Genomic DNA, 18,089 nt, shown 5'->3' with positions numbered 1-18,089 from the left:
TGACGGTGGTGGTAATTATGGTGATGATGGTGGTGATGATGATGGTGACGGTGGTGGTGATTATGGTGGTGATTATGGTGGTGATTATGGTGATGACGGTGGTGCTGATGATGATGGTGGTTGTGACGATGATGATGGTGGTGGTGGTGATGGTGGTGATGATGGTGACAATTATGGTGACGGTGTTGGTGAAGATGGTGGTGATGATGATGGTGATGATTATGATGGTGGTGATGATGATGGTGACGGTGGTGGTAATTATGGTGATGATGATGGTGATGGTGATGGTGGTAATTATGGTGATGACGATGGTGGGGATGATCATGGTAATTATGGTGACGGTAGTGGTAGTTATGGCGACGATGGTGGTGATTATGATGATGATGGTGATGGTGGTGGTCATTATGGTGATGATGGTGACGGTGGTGACGATGGTGTGGATGATGATGGTGGTTGTGACGGTGGTGATGATGATGGTAGTGGTAATTATTGTGATGATGGTGGTGGTGATTATGGTGATGACGTTGATGATGGTGGTGGTGACGATGGTGGGGATGATCATGGTAATAATGGTGATGATGATGGTGATGATGATTGTGAAAGTGGTGGCAATTATGGTGATGATGGTGGTGACGGTAGTGGTAATTATGGTGACAATGGTGCGGATGATGATGGTGGTTGTGACGGTGGTGATAATGATGGTGACGGTGGTGGTAATTATGGTGATGATGGTGGTGACGGTGGTAGTGATTATGGTGATGACGTTGATGATGGTGGTGGTGATGATGATGGTGGTGACGATGGTGGTGATGATGATGGTGGTTGTGACAATGGTGGTGATGATGATGGTGGTGACGATGGTGGTGATGATGATGGTGGTGATGATGGTGGTTGTGACCATGGTGGTTGTGACAATGGTGGTGACGATGGTGGTGATGATGATGGTGGTGACGATGGTGGTTGTGACCATGGTCATGGTGGTGATGATGATGGTGATGGTGGTGGTAATTATTGTGATGATGGTGGTGATGATGATGGCGATGGTGATTATGGTGATGATGGTGGTGACGGTGGTAGTGATTATGGTGATGACGTTGATGATGGTGGTGGTGATGATAATGGTGGTGACGATGGTGGTGATGATGATGGTGGTTGTGACAATGGTGGTGACGATGGTGGTGATGATGATGGTGGTGACGATGGTGGTTGTGACCATGGTCATGGTGGTGATGATGATGGTGATGGTGGTGGTAATTATTGTGATGATGGTGGTGATGATGATGGCGATGGTGATTATGGTGATGATGGTGGTGACGATGGTGGTGATGATGATGATGGTGACGGTAGTGGTAATTATGGTGATGATGGTGGTGATGATGGTGGTGACAGTGGTGGTTCTGACGATGATGGTGATGATGATGTTGATGATGATGGTGGTTGTGACCATGGTCATGGTGGTGATGATGATTGTGATGGTGGTGGTAATTATTGTGATGATGGTGGTGATGATGATGGCGATGGTAATTATGGTGATGATGGTGGTGACGGTGGTAGTGATTATGGTGATGACGTTGATGATGGTGGTGGTGATGATGATGGTGGTGACGATGGTGGTGATGATGATGGTGGTTGTGACAATGGTGGTGATGATGATGGTGGTGACGATGGTGGTGATGATGATGATGGTGACGGTAGTGGTAATTATGGTGATGATGGTGGTGATGATGGTGGTGACAGTGGTGGTTCTGACGATGATGGTGATGATGATGTTGATGATGATGGTGGTTGTGACCATGGTCATAGTGGTGATGATGATGGTGATGGTGGTGGTAATTATTGTGATGATGGTGGTGATGATGATGGCGATGGTAATTATGGGGATGACGGTTTATGATGTGCAGATCTTTAATTACACTGATAATGACCTCATATGACAGACTAATGCACTGTGTGCTGAGGCAGAGTGTGACGGTCAGATTTGTATTGTCATTAGGGCTGATGAAATGTGTCAACATGACTCAGTAGTGATAGCACTACACACAACAGTATGCAGTGATGTTGGCGAAAGGCATTGTACACCCCGGACAAGTCAATGACGAGGCTCCAATAATCTTCTAAAAGTACTCATTCTAACCCAAGTGCAAACGTTAACCCCGGCGTAACATCATAAAACTGTTGCAGACAGACTCTATTGTCCTGCTGTTGGATGCATCGAATCAGAAACCACTTGTAGACCTTGTTCTAGAGCAGTGGTTCTTAAAGGGTTGGGCATCTAAGTGGTTCCAGGGGGGTCCCCAGCAAAAAGCCGAATCGTTTATTTTCACCATAATTCCATCCATAAGTAACACAATGACTATTTTGTTCGTGGGTTTTTTACACTTTCTGTAATAAAACACATACCAGTCTAAACCAATCAAACATACCAATCAATCTAATGTCCTTCCAGGACCTATAAACCCCCCTTGCAGTTCATGCTTTAAATGTTTGCACATGTAAATTTGAAGTAAATAGTTTACATATCACTAACAAATTCTACATATTTTCTACTTTATATTTAAATATTTTGTTTATTGCACCAAAGAAAAGTCCTTTTATGTGTAAACCTGCTTGGCAATAAATCTGATTCTAAAACAACATTTCTATCAGACGGGGGATCTGGGGTCTGAAAAACTGGGGTCAAATGGGGTCTAATTTTTGTCAGTTTAGGGCTCCTTGATGCGAAAGTTTGAGAACCACTGTTCTGGGGAAGATTCATTTTAGGGTAAACCACATTAGAAACAAATCACTACTCAGAGCAGGGTGTTTTATTTAAAACATGTCTGACGGATCTTTTTAAGGGAGAGGACTCGATCTCAGCACCCGTCCTTTTGGCCGCTGCACCTCCATTTTAATTGGCTGTCAAAAATAACCCGGGCTCATCCTTCAGTTCCACCTCGGAGCAGGAACCCAGGGGATGAAGCCGCCACGTGCACGTGGTGAAGTGCTCTGCGTGGGTCTCGCAGCGGCCGTGTGACCTCTGCTTTACTGCGGTACTCTCTCTCTCTCTCTCTCTCTCTCTCTCTCTCTCTCTCTCTCTCTCTCTCTCCTGGTGTGGGCTGGTTCACCATCTTTATGTAAAACCTATGTGGGAGGGGAGCACATTGCAGAGCAGGGCTTCAGAAATGTGATCCAAGTGAGAGGCAGGCGCCAGTTTCCACGGTGAGAAATCACTCTTATGTTCACAATATGTTAATTTTGTTCTATTTAACACCTCAAACCTGCCTCATTCTTCTTAAATAATTGTTTTAATTACAAAAGAAGAAGAAGAGAAAGACCAGACAGAGGCCTTGCCAGCTTCTTGTGAGTGTGGTTAGTCCTCAGCTGCTGCTGAGTCTCTGGAGAGGAGAAAATTAGTTCATTTCCTCCTCTTTTTTTAGCAGCTGCACAGTCTCTGAAGCACCAGCAGGTGGCAAAGCACTCACCTCTCCCTCTCAGCCAATCAGAGCAGGGAGAGCAAGAGGGGTGGGCGGGGCGTAGGAAAAAAAGAGAGGGAGAGCCTCAGAGCTGAGATAAAAGTAAAGAGGACAGAGTGAGCAGAGACTCCGAGCAGAGAAAGTAAAACTGTGAGGTGGAGAAGCAACAGGTCGGACAGAGAGGAAGAGAAGAAGAAGAAGCTCCTTCTACAGACTCTTGTTTGTGTGTTTTCTATCAGGGTTTCAAACTTCCTGGATTTGCTGGTGAGCGTGTGCTGTGGAGAGAAAGAGGAGCTCTGTTCTGAGAGCATGAGTAGGAGAGAGGCTTCCTCAGGCTGGGAGGGTTTGGAGAAGGAAGGAAGTTAGGAAGCCAGTTTATAGAAAAGCAACCCCCCTCTTCTCCACCTCCTCCTCCTCCTCCTCCTTCCTACCTTGAGGCTGTAACACAGAAGAGTTGCTTTTGTTTTGAACGCCGCTGCTGCTGCTGCTTCCTGCTGTAAACTGAAGCTTAGCTGAGGCACACGGTAGACCTGAAGCTGTACTTCCTGTGTCGGCCGCTTTGAGAAACTAAAAGTTTGAGCAGCTGCTGCAGAGGAGGGAAGCTGTCAGAATGGCTGACTGCTGCTCGGGCTGCGTGAGCTCTGCGCTGACCTCGGACCAGCTGAGTTTGTGAGAGAAGAAGTAGCAGAGAGGCAGAGAGGGAGCTCCGCCAGGACATGGATCAGCAGCCGGAGGAGGAGCAGCCTGCCCAGCACACCTCGCTGCAGGATGGAGGAGAGGGGCACTTCACCTCCACCTCTGCCGCCTCCTCCACCTCGTCCTCCCCAGCCTCCGAGCTGCCCTCTGTGGCCCCCGCCCCCCGCTGCCAACACACCAGCAAGACCTTCACCGGCCTGAGGATCTTCAGCAGGAGGTGAGTCTTCTTCACCGACACGGCAGCAGCCACACTTTCTCACGCACACAGTAACTTTCCAACACTGAGCTTTAACTCAGCAGGTCATCCAGGTAAAAGCTCTGATATCTGTCAGCGCCTCCTCAGTGGGCACCTCTCCTGGTGCACAGGAAGTGATGCGCTCTGCGGCACGTTCTCAAGCTGAGCATAAAAAAATCTCTTGTGTTTATCTTTAAACATCACGCTTGGAAACAAGACGTTGCAGAACAGGCTCGGCTCTGTCAGAGTGAAATGGAACGAGAAAGGAACTGTCCTTTTGTTTGGTTTCATAACTTCACAGAGAGGTTCTTCACTAAAACTCATAAAAAGCCTCTTTCTCTTGGAACACAAAGTGTTGTGGAGCTTTTATTTTGCTTTTCTGTGTAAAACGTTCCTTCTGTTCAGGAAATACGTCCAGTTTGTGGTTTGTAGAATGTCACTTGCCAAAAGTTGGTATTTATGTACTCACTGTGTGTGTGTCTTGTAATTCCACGTGGGATCGACTCTTTTACTGGTATGGCCCACAGAAAATAAAAAAAAGAGAAATGAATTCATTCTTCTTTACTCCAGCTGAAGAAAAGAAGAATAAAATTAGAGCTGAAGCTACGAAAATCAAGACATTTGTGGGCATTTTGTAAAGCAAACCAAACTCCATTCATATTTTTGAAGTGACCTTCTTGGAAAGTTTTCTAAATATCAGAATTTGTTGTTATTAAAGTGAATTGAATTGTCAGATTTTTGAGTGTTGGATCTAGAGAGTATAAAAGAGGAGGGGGAACTGTTCACTTCAGCTGCTCTGTATTCCTGAACAAAACACCACATTGTTTGATAACTAGCTAAAAAGTTAGACGACTCATGATTGATCGGCAGAGAACTTAAACTGGCTGAATTAATGAAGCAATATGGGCAAATAATAGAAGAAGTAAAAATAAACAGAAAGAAGAGACGTGGCTCAACAAGAGCTTGTTGGAAAAACAGGAAAACAAAGGCTAAAACTAACGCAGCAAGTTTCAATCAGACTTCAACAAACATTAATTCATCTGAAAAAGCCATTTTAAATTAAATTAAAGCTTTAAAGCTCCTCAAAGTGTAAGTTTGAAGCTGATTGCACATTTTAATCTAAAGTTGAAAGATTTTGGTGCGACAGGATTAAATTTAATATTATTTTTCCAGGAAAAACTAAACTGAGGTTTAAAAAGAGGTTTGAATTGAATCTTCCTTTATTTTAAGATAGTTTTAAAGTTTGGTGCGACATAATTTAAAGTTTAATCCGGGTTTTAAAAGGAGTCCTTGTTGGCGTAAACCAACTCAAAAGATTTATCCAGCCCTGCTTTTCAAAGCTCCATCCAAAGCAGTGCTGCTGTTACAGATGCTGTCAGCAGCAGTTTGACACACAAGTGATTTTTTAAATTTTTTTAATAACACGTCTGGTGAGTCAGTCATCGATCTGGTGTTCAGCAAACACTAAAAAAAGGCTTGGTGTCGACTGACGCTCAGAAACGATACTGAAACCTGCCAGACCAAATGAGGGGAAAAAAAGCCTCAGTTTCATAGTTTCTTTCTGTCAGTGCTCATCGTGTGGTGTTTTACAGAGAAAACACTGATATTAATTCCCAAAGAAAACTAAAATGGCGGCTCTTCTGCTGTGCTTCTTGGTCTGAGGTTTAATTAAATAGAATAATTTGGGACTTCTGGACGTACGACACAAAACACTCTTCTAACATGTTGGGTGCGTTGGACTGTGACAAGACGTGTTGTTAAATGTTTACTGTCAGACCAAGAAGCTCACATTAGAGAACCTGGAGCTCGACTCTGAATGTTCACAGGAAGAGACGGAGCAATTAGTCGATTAATCGTTTGGTCATTTTGATCGTCGATAAAGTGACTTTTTACTGAATCCAACTTCTGACATGTGTACAGTTGTTGCTGCGGTCTGTTGAGTCCCTTCTCTGTAACATCTGGTTTTATTATCAGCCACAGGGCGTCCTGCTGCAGCACTGCACGTAACTGATCTGATTAAAGCCTCGGCTGCCGCTCGCTGCAGCTGTTCACTATCAGAAAGTCTTCTAAATGAAATGAGAGTTGATTTTTTTGAGTCTGTTCTTTGGTTTGTTTTTTCTTTATTTCAAATGGTTTCCAAGAGTCCACACATGAAGGACAAAGAAATGAAAAATATGTACAGTAGTCAACGGCGAGAAAACAACAAATATTATGATCCTGTTTTGAATTGTGCCCTGAATTACACACATCATGTTTGTCAATTTAAAAGATCTATTTTAAAGTCAAGAAAGTCGCAGTTTGATGAAAAACTCATGAAGTATGACTGTGAAAATACATAATTACAAAGACCACAAACCCAAAAGTCGCGTATGTGACGTCGTTAACTTTTTCTGTCAATGACTGAAGCTAACGTGACTGAAGCTAACGTGACTGAAGCTAACGTCAAAAGAGGATGATGTGATGAAAGGACCAGGAGTCGTTGGATTAAACTTATCAGGTGAGATACATTTCTGCGTGGAACATAGTTAAGTTATCTAGCTAGTAGCAAGAAAGCAATAAACATAAATGCTCCGTATTAGTATTGTGGCGTTCTAGTCTTTTCGACCACTCAAAGCGCTTTTACACTACATCTGCATTCACCTGTCAAAGAGCCTAAGTGCTTAAACAGCAAACAACATTCACACACTGGCGGAACAGCCACATCGGGGTTCAGTGTCTTGCCCAAGGACACTTCGACATGCAGCCTGGAGGAACCGGAGATTGAACCACCGACCTTCTGATTAACGGCCAACCCGCTCTTCCTCCTGAGCCACAGCCGCCTGGAGAACGTAAGCTCGCATTTCCGCGCTAACATGTTGGTGACGTATATTGTGCGAGACTAGTTCATTGAACGGGTGTCAAACAAAATGACATGTAACTTTATTGTTTTACGACAAACTGCGACTTTCTTGAAAGACAAAATTATCTATCTATCTATATTAAATTGACAAACATCATTTGTGTAATTCAGGGCTCAATTTCAGAAAGCAGGCTAAACAAACTCTGAGCTCTGACTGAGCCTGAGGTGGAAAACTCTGCTGATCAGAATAAGTTCAATCAACTCTTGAGTATGTTGAGCCTGATGGAAGTGCGTGCGTGGGGATGGAAAAAAAGCCTCATTGATGGAGCTCCAATACTACGATTCACCATGGCAACGGGTAAATAAAGGCAGAGCCTCCATTTTAATCGAGTGGAGCCAGAAATATGAAGACTTTCCTTAATGCATGATAAAGTGCTGCAGCCCATTACATTCGATTTTAAATAGGAAGGCTATGTTTATTAAGCTGTAACCCGACGGGACTAAATGCTGGTGGCAATCGGCTACCTGATAATGAAAATAGGTATAGATCAAATATAAGACACAGTTTACTCGTGAACCTGTGATTGTAAAGTCACAGTCACACACAGCAGGTTAGCCTATTAATTATTTTTTGCAGAAAATGTGTCTATAAGGTTCAAACTGACTGTAAAGTTTTAGACGTCTATTTTACATTAATACAATCTTGCTCATTTCATATTTTATTAATGCTGTCAGAACGCATTCAGACTATCAGCAGATAATAATGAAAAACTCACTTTTTGTTTCAGCTGCACCACAGTCACATTATCTCCAGTAGGTCTATGATAACCAGGAATGTTCCAATCAGTGCGACTACGATAAGAAAGATCACTGAGGTTCCGTATTAAACAGTGATTACTGCAGTAATGTAGCCCACAGTAAGTGTTTTCAGTGCAGCTGTCCACAGAGTCACAGCGTTAAAGTTTAGCCTACCTAAAGACGGACATAGATTTTATTCTGGGCTGAGGAGAAATCCACGATGTGCGGAGATCCGTCCATACATTAACAACAGATTGATCATAAATCGGTCATGTTCAAGATCATGTTTGGGTAAAAACTAACAGCCGGGATTTTAAAGTTTTTAAATATGTAAATGCGTTCAGATTTGCGCTTTGATGTCGACAGAATGAATGAGGAAATGAAACGGTGAGTCAGACAGCTGCCTCAGAGAAACCGACAGTTTTAGATGTGCACAGCATCAGTTGCCGGAGTTACTGATCTATGGATTATTATGATGAGTTTCCCTCATCTCAGGTTTAACATACTCAGAATTTTCACTAATCCTGCTTTCTGAAACGGGGCCCTGGTCTCAATTCTCTATAAATAAAATAAAAACATACAGCAAAAATATACAAACAGAGGCATCTCAATAAAAATAAATAAAAGCTTAAATCCCAGTTTACACTAAAACGTTTTTTTTATCTGCTGCAGTTTGAAAGTTTCCTGCGTAAATAGTTGTTACCCCCATTCACCCTCTTGTTAATGACATTAAACGCGGAAATAAACTATTTTTTTGTTATTGATTCATCAACATGTTTGAGTTCTGGACTTTTCTGTCGGCCAAAATGAGCAATCTGAAGACGCCACTGTGGACATTCTTCACTTTGACTTCGCCTTCAACAATTGATCGCGAAATAATCAGCAGATTAATCAAGTTGACATATTTTGTTTGATGTCATAGAAGAAATAACAGTAAATGGTCACAACCTTTTAAGAAGCTGGAACAAGGACCCATTCAGCGAACGAGATTTAACCCCATCAGCCAAAAGAACAACACAAAGTGCATCGTGGTCACAGTCATGGGTTGAATTATGGGGGGGGGGGGGGGGGACTGACCTCCCTAGTTAAGGCTTTGACCGCCCCAAAAGAGGCAAAAACAACAGTTCAGGGGGGCTTTCCTACCTGTCATTGTAAATATTACAAAATATTTCCCATACTCACGCCTTATATTTAAGAATCAGACACCACTAAAAATGGACCGTACCATTTCGTTGACGTCAGCTGAACGTCCGTCTCCCCACATCACTGGCAGCTGCAGGTTAATGTCAGCAGAGCTGTCCGGCTGCTTTAATACACTTACTGTAACTCTCCTACCTTCAGAGTTTTGTGATTAGCATTTCTTTTACTTAAAATGAGCTATCTGATGTTAGCTAGCTGAGAGCCCATCCTGTCATTTCATTTTTAATTTCAAATTTTATGTAATTGTCAACTAACACTGGTGTTTAGGCTTGAGCAGTGAAAGAAAGATGTATTTTAGATACACTTTTTGACGTCAATATAGATTTGATATTTGTTTTCCCAACAGTGTCTGACTACTGCTGTATTAAACGCAGATTACACTTCATTCAGTCAACATGAGCGAGAGGAGATATTTGCACTTAAAACTTGAAATGATAAGAATTAGGAACAAGAGATGATTATGCAGACTGTATTTTATGATAGTGTCTTTGGTTGTGGTTCAACACTGTGTGGGTTTGAGCGGTCATGATGGTCGGCTGTTGTTGGTCTGACTTGCTGGCAGTTTTGCCCGTTTTGCACCTTCAGACTGCACACATCAGTTAAATAAGCAAGGATTTTGTAAGCATTGTAAGATTTTAGTTTACTGAAGCCTGCTTCTGCGCTGTACTGTTTTCTTTTTTGACCTGGAAAAACAAAAGTCCAGTCCGGGGGCCCATGCTGACCCCTGTCCATTGCTGGAAGCGCCTACATTGGGCACGGGAGCATCAATCAATCAATCAAAGCTTTATTAAGGACACACACAGGGAACAAAAAGCAGACAAATACAAAAGAAACAAAAGACAAACGGACACCGATGGTCCGCACTCTGCAGAGGAAGCTGACTGACCTTAGTGCCAGTGGGTTCGCCAGTGCTGAAATGAGCATCGTGGCAGGGTGCGTCGCTTACCTGGGGAGCACATGGCACCAGGATGCATTATGGGAGGAAGGTGAGTCGGCGGAGGCAGTGTGATGCTTTGAGCCATGTTCTGCTTTTATGTGAAGAAGAAGAAGATATTTTATTTAATCCCGCGAGTCGTAACTGCGCCACCAGCGAGCTTGTGGGTGTCACTCTGAGACGTAGCGCCTACCTAATGGTTGCTGCAGATCACGTACACCCTGTCATGGACACAGTATTCCCCGATGGCCCCTCTCAGCAGGATCATGAGCCACAACAAAACTGGTTCAGGAACGGTTTGAGGAACACAACAAGGTGTGGACTTGTACGCATAAAGCATCTGAGTGATATGCTGGACAAAGTGCGATCCATGGAGGCCCCACCTTACAGGACGTAAAGGATCTGCTGCTAACGTCTTGGTGCCAGATACCACAGCACACCTTCAGAGGTCTAGTGGAGTCCAGGTCTGCTTGTGTTTGACACGTCAAGTGGAAATCTTCCTAAAAGACAGAACAGGAGGAGCGACTGCAGATTATGCATTTTTAAGACAGACATAAAAGTAAATATGTGAAACTCTGCAGCTCTTTGTGATAATCTATGACTTGTTTAAGTAGTTTTCTAAAACAACAGTCAGCAGAAGGCCGCAACAAACGATTATTTTAACTATAGATTAGTTTTTCCCAAAGCCTAAGATGTCGTCCTCAGATGTCTTGTTTTGTCCACAACTCAAATATATTAAGTTTATTGTCACAGAGGAGCAAAGAAAGCAGAAAATATTCAAATCTTTTCCTTTAAAAAAGGACCTAAAGTGATTTAATGAATAATCAAAATAGCTGGCTATTAATGTAATAGTTGACAACTAATTGATTTATCGACTAATCTCTGCAGCTCTAGTCAGCAGCTGCAGGTTCTCCTTACTGAAAACGTTCCTCCTGTTCCGTCTTTTTGGGAAGATCTGCAGGTGGCGTGTCAAACTTTATATCTTTTCACAGAAACAGGGTTCCAGCAAGGAGAACCTGTTTCAGGGTCCACGTGGCTCCTGACGCAGTAAAGCTGCAGATGGACCAGTTAGTTTGAACTCTCTGTGTGTGTGTGAGCGTCTAGGACTGAAATCATCACTGTGTCACGTGACCGTTTCCAGCAGGAGGTCTGACTTCCTGTTTGCTCTCTGAGTAACACATCAGTGTGTGTGTGTGTGTGTGTGTGTGTGTGTGTGTGTTAGTCACTCGCCGTCTGTTAATGAGCTCCACATGCAACGTCGGGCACAATGTGCTACTCAGAGTACAACTGTAGGTACATAATGGATCATTTCACTTTATTTACCTTTTATTTAAGCAGAAAGATTAAAAATCTTTTTTACAAGAGGGTCCTGGCCAAGACAGGCAGCAGCACAATTAACAAGGTTGCAGACATTAAAACATATAACGTAAAACATATAACACTTTATGATGGGAATAAATAGTAAGTTACAAGGTCATCAAGTCTTTAATGCTACTTTATAATACATTACAGATGAATCCACCCAGCAGTGGATTAGGCAACCAACAAACATTAAATGCTGCTTGCATGCATACAATAACAATAATATAATGTCATATAATATTATAACACTGATGGAGCAACAATGCTTCTGTACTGATTTTCTCCATCGTTGTTCCTTCAGAAGAGGCTCGGCTCTTTTCCTGTACTGCAGTATAAAAGACTTGGACTGTGGAGGTCTGTGTCAGATCCTAAATACGCTCCGCCGTGAATAAAGAGGTAACAAGTGCAGATTCAAGTTCAGTCAGGTGCTCAGTTTAATCTCCCAGTGATCTCCGTGGTCCTCTAATTATAGCAGCTGTTAATGGATTGGCGGAGCAATTAATTAAAAGCGGTTGTTTTTAGAGTCTGGTGGGAATATTTCACTCCAGAGTAAAAGGATTCAATCTGCAGATGTCGAAGGACTCGGCACCTCCTCCTCCTCCTCCTCTTCCTCCTCCTTTTGAAACAGTCAAGGGATTTAAAGGACAACACATTTCATTTTTCTGCTTTCATTGAAATATAAAAACAGTCAAATCCACAGAGGCCGTACAGCGTCAGGGCTGCTGTTAGATGATTGATTAATTGGGCAGATTACTAATTATTGGGGTGGAGCAGTGGATGAGATGCATGCATGTGGTGTGGGAGACGCGGGTTCAACTCCCCACTGTGAGACACGTGTCCCTGAGAAAGACACTTAACCCCTAGATGCTCCAGAGGCGTGTGACCTCTGGCATGCATAGCAATGCTAAGTCACGTAAGTCAGCTAAATCCCTCTATGTACCTACACCGTGAGCATGTTAGCATGCTGATGTTAGCAGTTAGCTCAAAGTACAGACCGCAGATCCCCCGACTTCTCGCCAAGCAGCTGAATGATGTCAGCTCACCTGGAAGCACACGTTGTAAATGGTACACATAAAGACAACCTGTAAACCCCGCTCTTTTTCTTCTCTGCGCAAAAGCTAGTCAGGAAAACGTAAAATATGTTTAAACAAAAAGAACATTGATTGATTGACTTCTGAGGATTTACCAACGGATGTAGCTCGACGGGAACACAGTTAACGAGTAACTTGGTTTTTTTTGTTTATGTTGTTTTCATTAAAACGTCTCTTTTTAGGAGGGCGCCGCTGAGGGTTCTGCTGTGTGCACACCTGACAAAGAAACATCAGTTCGCCATGTCAGCCATGTTTTTCGTTCACTTTCGGCGTCATGAACCATCTGGAACACTTTGAGGTTTGTTGAAGTCTCTGAGCGAGAATCCAAGTCAACTCTTTTGAGGACGAGTCTCAAGTCAAGTCTGAAGTCACTGTGTGTCGGACTCGAGTCCACATCTCTGATACGTGTCTAGGGGTTAACTAGGGGTTAAGTGTCGTGCTCAGGGACACATTGGCATGTGTCTTATCCACTGCACCATCGCCACCCTGCTGGGGAGATGCAAACTTTCTTTGGATTATGCGCCAGGCGAGCAAGGATGCATCTCAAGTCTTTGTCGTTTCTTCGCTCTTCGCTTGAACCGGAATTTGTTCCGCTCCGCCATCTTGCAGACCGTCCCAAAGAGGATACATCCGTGCATCCTTCAGGGAAGTCTTTTACTGACCAACACGCCCCCTTACTGGGCAGAATACATTAAACTCAAGTGTTTCACTGCAGATGCAATTTAGAGACTTGAGAAGCTCTCCGAGTCTTCACTGGACGTGGAACAGGTGCCATCTTTGGGTCCAGAGTTCAGGTCTTTAATGCTGTTAGTGCCCAATCCGTCTGCACATGCACAATTGTGGTAACCTTCTTTGACTGACAGGACCACTTTGGCGCACGTGCAGATATGGATCCGGCAGGCAGCGCGAGTTTGGTACCTACAAGTGCATCCATGGTCCAGCCTCACAGAGCTGCCAGCATGGCTGCCGTCACTTCATCTAATGACCCTGGAGCAGAGGGACCATATAGACCCTTACGCTCCTGTCGGTCACGTCAGTGTGGAATTCGGACGTCTGCTGCCTTGTTTATGTTTTCGGGTTGGTATTAATGAGCGGGCCAGAACATAATAAACATCTATATAAGCTGAAAACAAGCATAATATTATAAATATTATTTTCATCACGGTGGAAACTGGGACATTTTAGTGTTACTTGTCTGGACTCAAACTCCCAGCTATAAACCGGGACGTCTGGCCGCTGTAGTCTGGAGTCTTCTCATAAAGATGAAGCAGATTTTGCGCCCACTGTTGCTCCTGATTGTCAAAATAATGCAGACGTGTCAGCTCGCCGCTGACGCCTGAAATCAGAGCGAACATGCTGGAGTCAGCTGCAGAGAACCAGTCTGGTGTCCTACGTGCTCGGTCATGTCTCTGACAGGATAGTCCACGTACAGGCGGACCAGTTCTACAGGGACTTACAAAGAAGTCACATGCTGTATGTGTCATGATCACTCACAGGAGCAGATTATTTGGGATTATAGATTAGATTTGCTGTAACTTTCAGATGCAGGATCTAATTAATAAAACCTAATTTGGAAAAAGTATCTTTTAGGATTTTTGTACCTTTTTGTTGTCATTTTTGCTTCCATTAGATTAAATTATAAAACATACATATTTTCTCAACAGCAATGATAGTAGAGATTATAAAAAACTGAGGTGCTACAAAATGCTCATATTTCCACCGACTATCTAACAATTAGAGCTTCAGCTGTAAATGTGTGTGTTGTTTGAGGCAATGTTTGCACCGGTAACAGTTAATAAATCTCAGACCAACACACAGCGAGCGGGTCGGACCTGTTCATGTCAAACTTTATATCATATTTGGGTTAAATTCATCATCGGGGGGAGACGAAGTCAGTCGGCTTCATTTAATGAACATCAACCTATTTAACTAAACTACTATAAAATCTATTTTATAGGAACTACAAGTAACAAGTAAACTACAAAGACAGTGATTATTTAAAACTGTATAATAAAGGAGAATTAGTTGCATATTTAATTTCAGTGACTTGAAAGGGATGGAGGTAGAAAGTACGTTTCTACTTTAGTAAAACTTTGAAGTACCGCAGCTTTTTTTTTTTTCGTAATCCACATTGTTGTGAGAGCTGAGTTACACTGCAGATAATATTTGATCATACACAGAATGTTCAAATGTGCACATATATATTTATATTATACTTTACATAACGTACTGCAATTTTATTATTATTTACCAGCTGACAACATCTGGTGTGGAAAAAAACGCGGATTAGACTCTGCAGTTTATTTGAAGTAATTATGGTGTTTTGTCTTTGACACACACACACACACACACACACACACACACACACACACACACACACACACACACACACACACACACACACACAGGGTCTGGATCAGGTGTTGCGGTGTGTAATAGACTCCTGGTCTTCTTCTGTTTCACTGAGGCTCCTTCTGTCTGACACAGGCCACGCCCCTTCAGTGATGTCACAGCAGGTCTTTCACCTTTGACAGGTGATTGGATGGTATCACCTGAGAGTCGAGTCTCTCAGGCTGCACGCGGCTCCAGATCTCCTTCTGTTGATAGATCAGCACTGCGGCTGTGTACTGTACACAAGCAGTTATACGACGGGCCAGAACAAAGTGAAATTATTTCAAATCATGTGCACGTGTAGCTCAGTCGGTGCTGTGCGGGACTCCAGTTGGGAAGGTTGCAAGATCGATTTTTACTGCGGATGTTTTTTTCTCCCTTGTTAAACAAATTGAATAAAAGGACACTTTTGTACGTGCTCACATAAAGCATGTGCTGCTGTGTGTGTGTGTGTGTGTGTGTGTGTGTGTGTGCGCGTGCGTTCCGGCGTTTGATCCGCATTCGTAAACCTATGGACACTTATTTTCATTTGAATCCAATCACACGTTTACTGACTGCTTTTTCAGAGGTGTGTCAAGCAGGCCAGAGACTCTTTTGCATTGTCCTTCAGAACTCTTCAAAGTAAAAGCTCTTAATAAACTGGACATAAAGCATTGCTGCAAAAAACTTTCTCATGCTTTTATTTTAGAGGCACAATCACTTAAGAGGAAGTGATTGTGTGAGTAACTATAGCTGTCATGACTGAGATCTATTTCAGCATCAGCAGCTATCAATTTATTGATATTTTTATTTTTCTACTATCTAAGCAGTCTGGCTGCGGCCCAGATATTATTGCTGGTGGGCCGAGCAGAGGACGTTTCGCCGGTGGACAGCCTGAACAGATGCAGTTGGTTTCGGGGCAGATGAGTGCGAGCAGTAAGCTCATTTAGTTTACATCTGGGCATTTCTCGTACACGCAATCCAAATCCTCTAAGTATGCAAACGCAGCCAGAGAGCAAGTTCACACCTTCACACCTGATCAGCTCCAGAGTGGCTGCAGCTGGTAAATGAACAGTTTCGACTGTCAGGAAGGTTTCAGACGCCTCAGTGTGTCGACTCGCCGACATCAGCCGGCATTTAAAGCTCACAGTGCATTGGTGTCTCTTGTTTATCTGTTTTGGTCATGGCCAGCTTTGTTGTCTCCGAGGTCATGACCTTTTATAATGACCTTTAACTGTCTGCTGCTATCGCTGAGACGCTCTGTGATTACAGGTTACACGTGACTGGCCTTACTAATGTGGTGAGATGGATGATTCAGAAATCTTAGATCACGTAATAATATAATAAGGAGGGCGTTTCATGGTCGACCTTTGGAAGAATGATCGGCCTGCAGCATCCACAGACCTGCACACTCAAAAACCAGGAACTGCGAGTCCCAGGAACAGAAGCTGCATTCAGGAACTTTTCACCTACATGCTGTCAAAACGTGACGCGTCCAAACGTTTGTGCAAAGAATCAGTTAGGAGTTTGTGCTCTGACAGAACCAGTGATGGACGAAATACACAAATCCTGTTCTTGAGTAAATGTACAGATACCCTTGACGAATATTACTCCACTCCAAGCTGAAGTCTTCAACTTTATTCTTTCAAAAATGACTGAAGTTACTCAGGTGTGTGTGTCTGTGGTGGACAAAGTATTCATATCCTACTGCATTGAAAATGTTACTAAAGTATTTAAGTATAATCAGGGAAACAGTACTTAATGTCCTGTACTGTTATGTATTAGATTATTATTCCTCATGCATTAATGTAAAATCAGGATTTTACTACTGTAGTTGTCGCGCTGTAGAATTTAACTACGACTAATTATTTTCATTCTGTACTGAAGAAATACTCAGCAGGTTACCCAAAGTGACGCCTTCACAGAACTTAGTTTTGTCTAACCAACAGTCCAAAACTCAACGTTATAACAAATAAATTAAAGCAGCAAATCTTCACGTGTGGGAGCCTTCAAATATTTTTACAGGAAAAATTTCTTGAGCCATCAAACTGTTGCTGCTTAATTTCCCTGCCAGTCTAATAATCCCATCAGCTGCAGAAACTGTTTTAGTAAATTTATAACAAAAATCATATTTTATAAACTCTTCATGTGTTTTGTGTAAAAATCTGATTTGTACAGTTATTGAAACTGTCAGTTACAGTCCCCTCCAAAAGTGTTGGAACAGTGAGGCCACTTCCTTTTGTTTTTGTTGTTCACTGAAGACATTTGGGTTTAAGATCAAAAGATGAGACAAGAGTTCAGAATTTCAGCTCTCATTTCCTGGTTTTCACATCTAGATGTGTTAAACAACTCAGGACAAACCACCGTTTGTTTTAGACCACAGCGTTCTTAGGTGAGCAAAAGTAAAGGAACAAATCATCTTAAAGTAAATAACATTTAATATTTGGTGGCAGAACCTTTGCTTGCAGTAACTGCCTCAATCCTGCGACCCATCGACATCACCAAACTGTTGCATTCTTCATTTGTGAAGCTATTCCAGGTTTTTACCGCAGCTTCTTTCAGTTCTTGTTTGTTTCGGGGTGTTTCTCCCTTCAGTCTCCTCTTAAGGAGGTGAAATGCAGCTCTGTTGGGTTCAGGTCAGCTGATTGACTTGGTCAGTCTAAAACCTTCCACTTTTTCCCCTGATGAAGTCCTTTGTTTTGTTTTGTGTGCTTTGGCTCGTTGTCCTGCTGCATGATAAACTTCCTCCCCATTAGTTTCAGTGCATTTCTCTGTAAACACTTCTGACTTCATTCTGCTGCGACCATCATCAGTTCCATCATCAATAAATATTAATGAGCCTGTTCCAGAAGCAGCCATGCAGCCCAGGCCGTGACATCACCTCCACCAGGCTTCACAGATGAGCTCGTACGCTCTGGATCATCAGCAGTTCCTTTCTTTCTCCACACTTTGGCCTTTCCATCTCTTTGCTACAGATTAATCTTGGTCTCATCCGTCCATCAGATTGTGTTCCAGGACTTTTGAGGCTCATCTCTGTTCTTCTCTGCAAATTTCACTCTGGCCTTGTGATTCTTGCTGCTGATGAGGGGTTTGCATCTTGTGTTGTGGCCTC

At 42.9% G+C, this 18,089-nt stretch overlaps 1 protein-coding gene and 1 long non-coding RNA gene across 2 annotated transcripts in view; one reads left to right on the top strand and one right to left on the bottom strand.

Moving 5' to 3' along the window:
* Positions 1–2,784: 2,784 nt before the first annotated feature.
* On the bottom strand, positions 2,785–4,020 carry LOC119893638. Its single transcript, XR_005442826.1, has 2 exons — positions 3,884–4,020; positions 2,785–3,120 (listed from the first exon to the last, which is right to left on the bottom strand). It is a non-coding gene; the product is annotated as an uncharacterized LOC119893638 (long non-coding RNA).
* Positions 3,538–18,089, top strand: part of dgkzb (diacylglycerol kinase, zeta b) — a 79,387-nt gene continuing 64,835 nt past the window's right edge. The window contains exon 1 of the mRNA XM_038705926.1: positions 3,538–4,365. Within this exon, the coding sequence (XP_038561854.1) occupies positions 4,169–4,365 (197 nt within the window). The 5' untranslated portion in view covers positions 3,538–4,168. The remainder of the gene's footprint in view (positions 4,366–18,089) is intronic.

Source organism: Micropterus salmoides, unplaced genomic scaffold (genome assembly GCF_014851395.1).
Source record: "Micropterus salmoides isolate LMB-PRFRI ecotype aquatic unplaced genomic scaffold, ASM1485139v1 Ms_hic_scaffold_8, whole genome shotgun sequence".
NCBI classification, from domain to species: Eukaryota; Metazoa; Chordata; class Actinopteri; order Centrarchiformes; family Centrarchidae; genus Micropterus; species Micropterus salmoides.
This window is presented reverse-complemented; position numbering and strand designations above follow the sequence as displayed.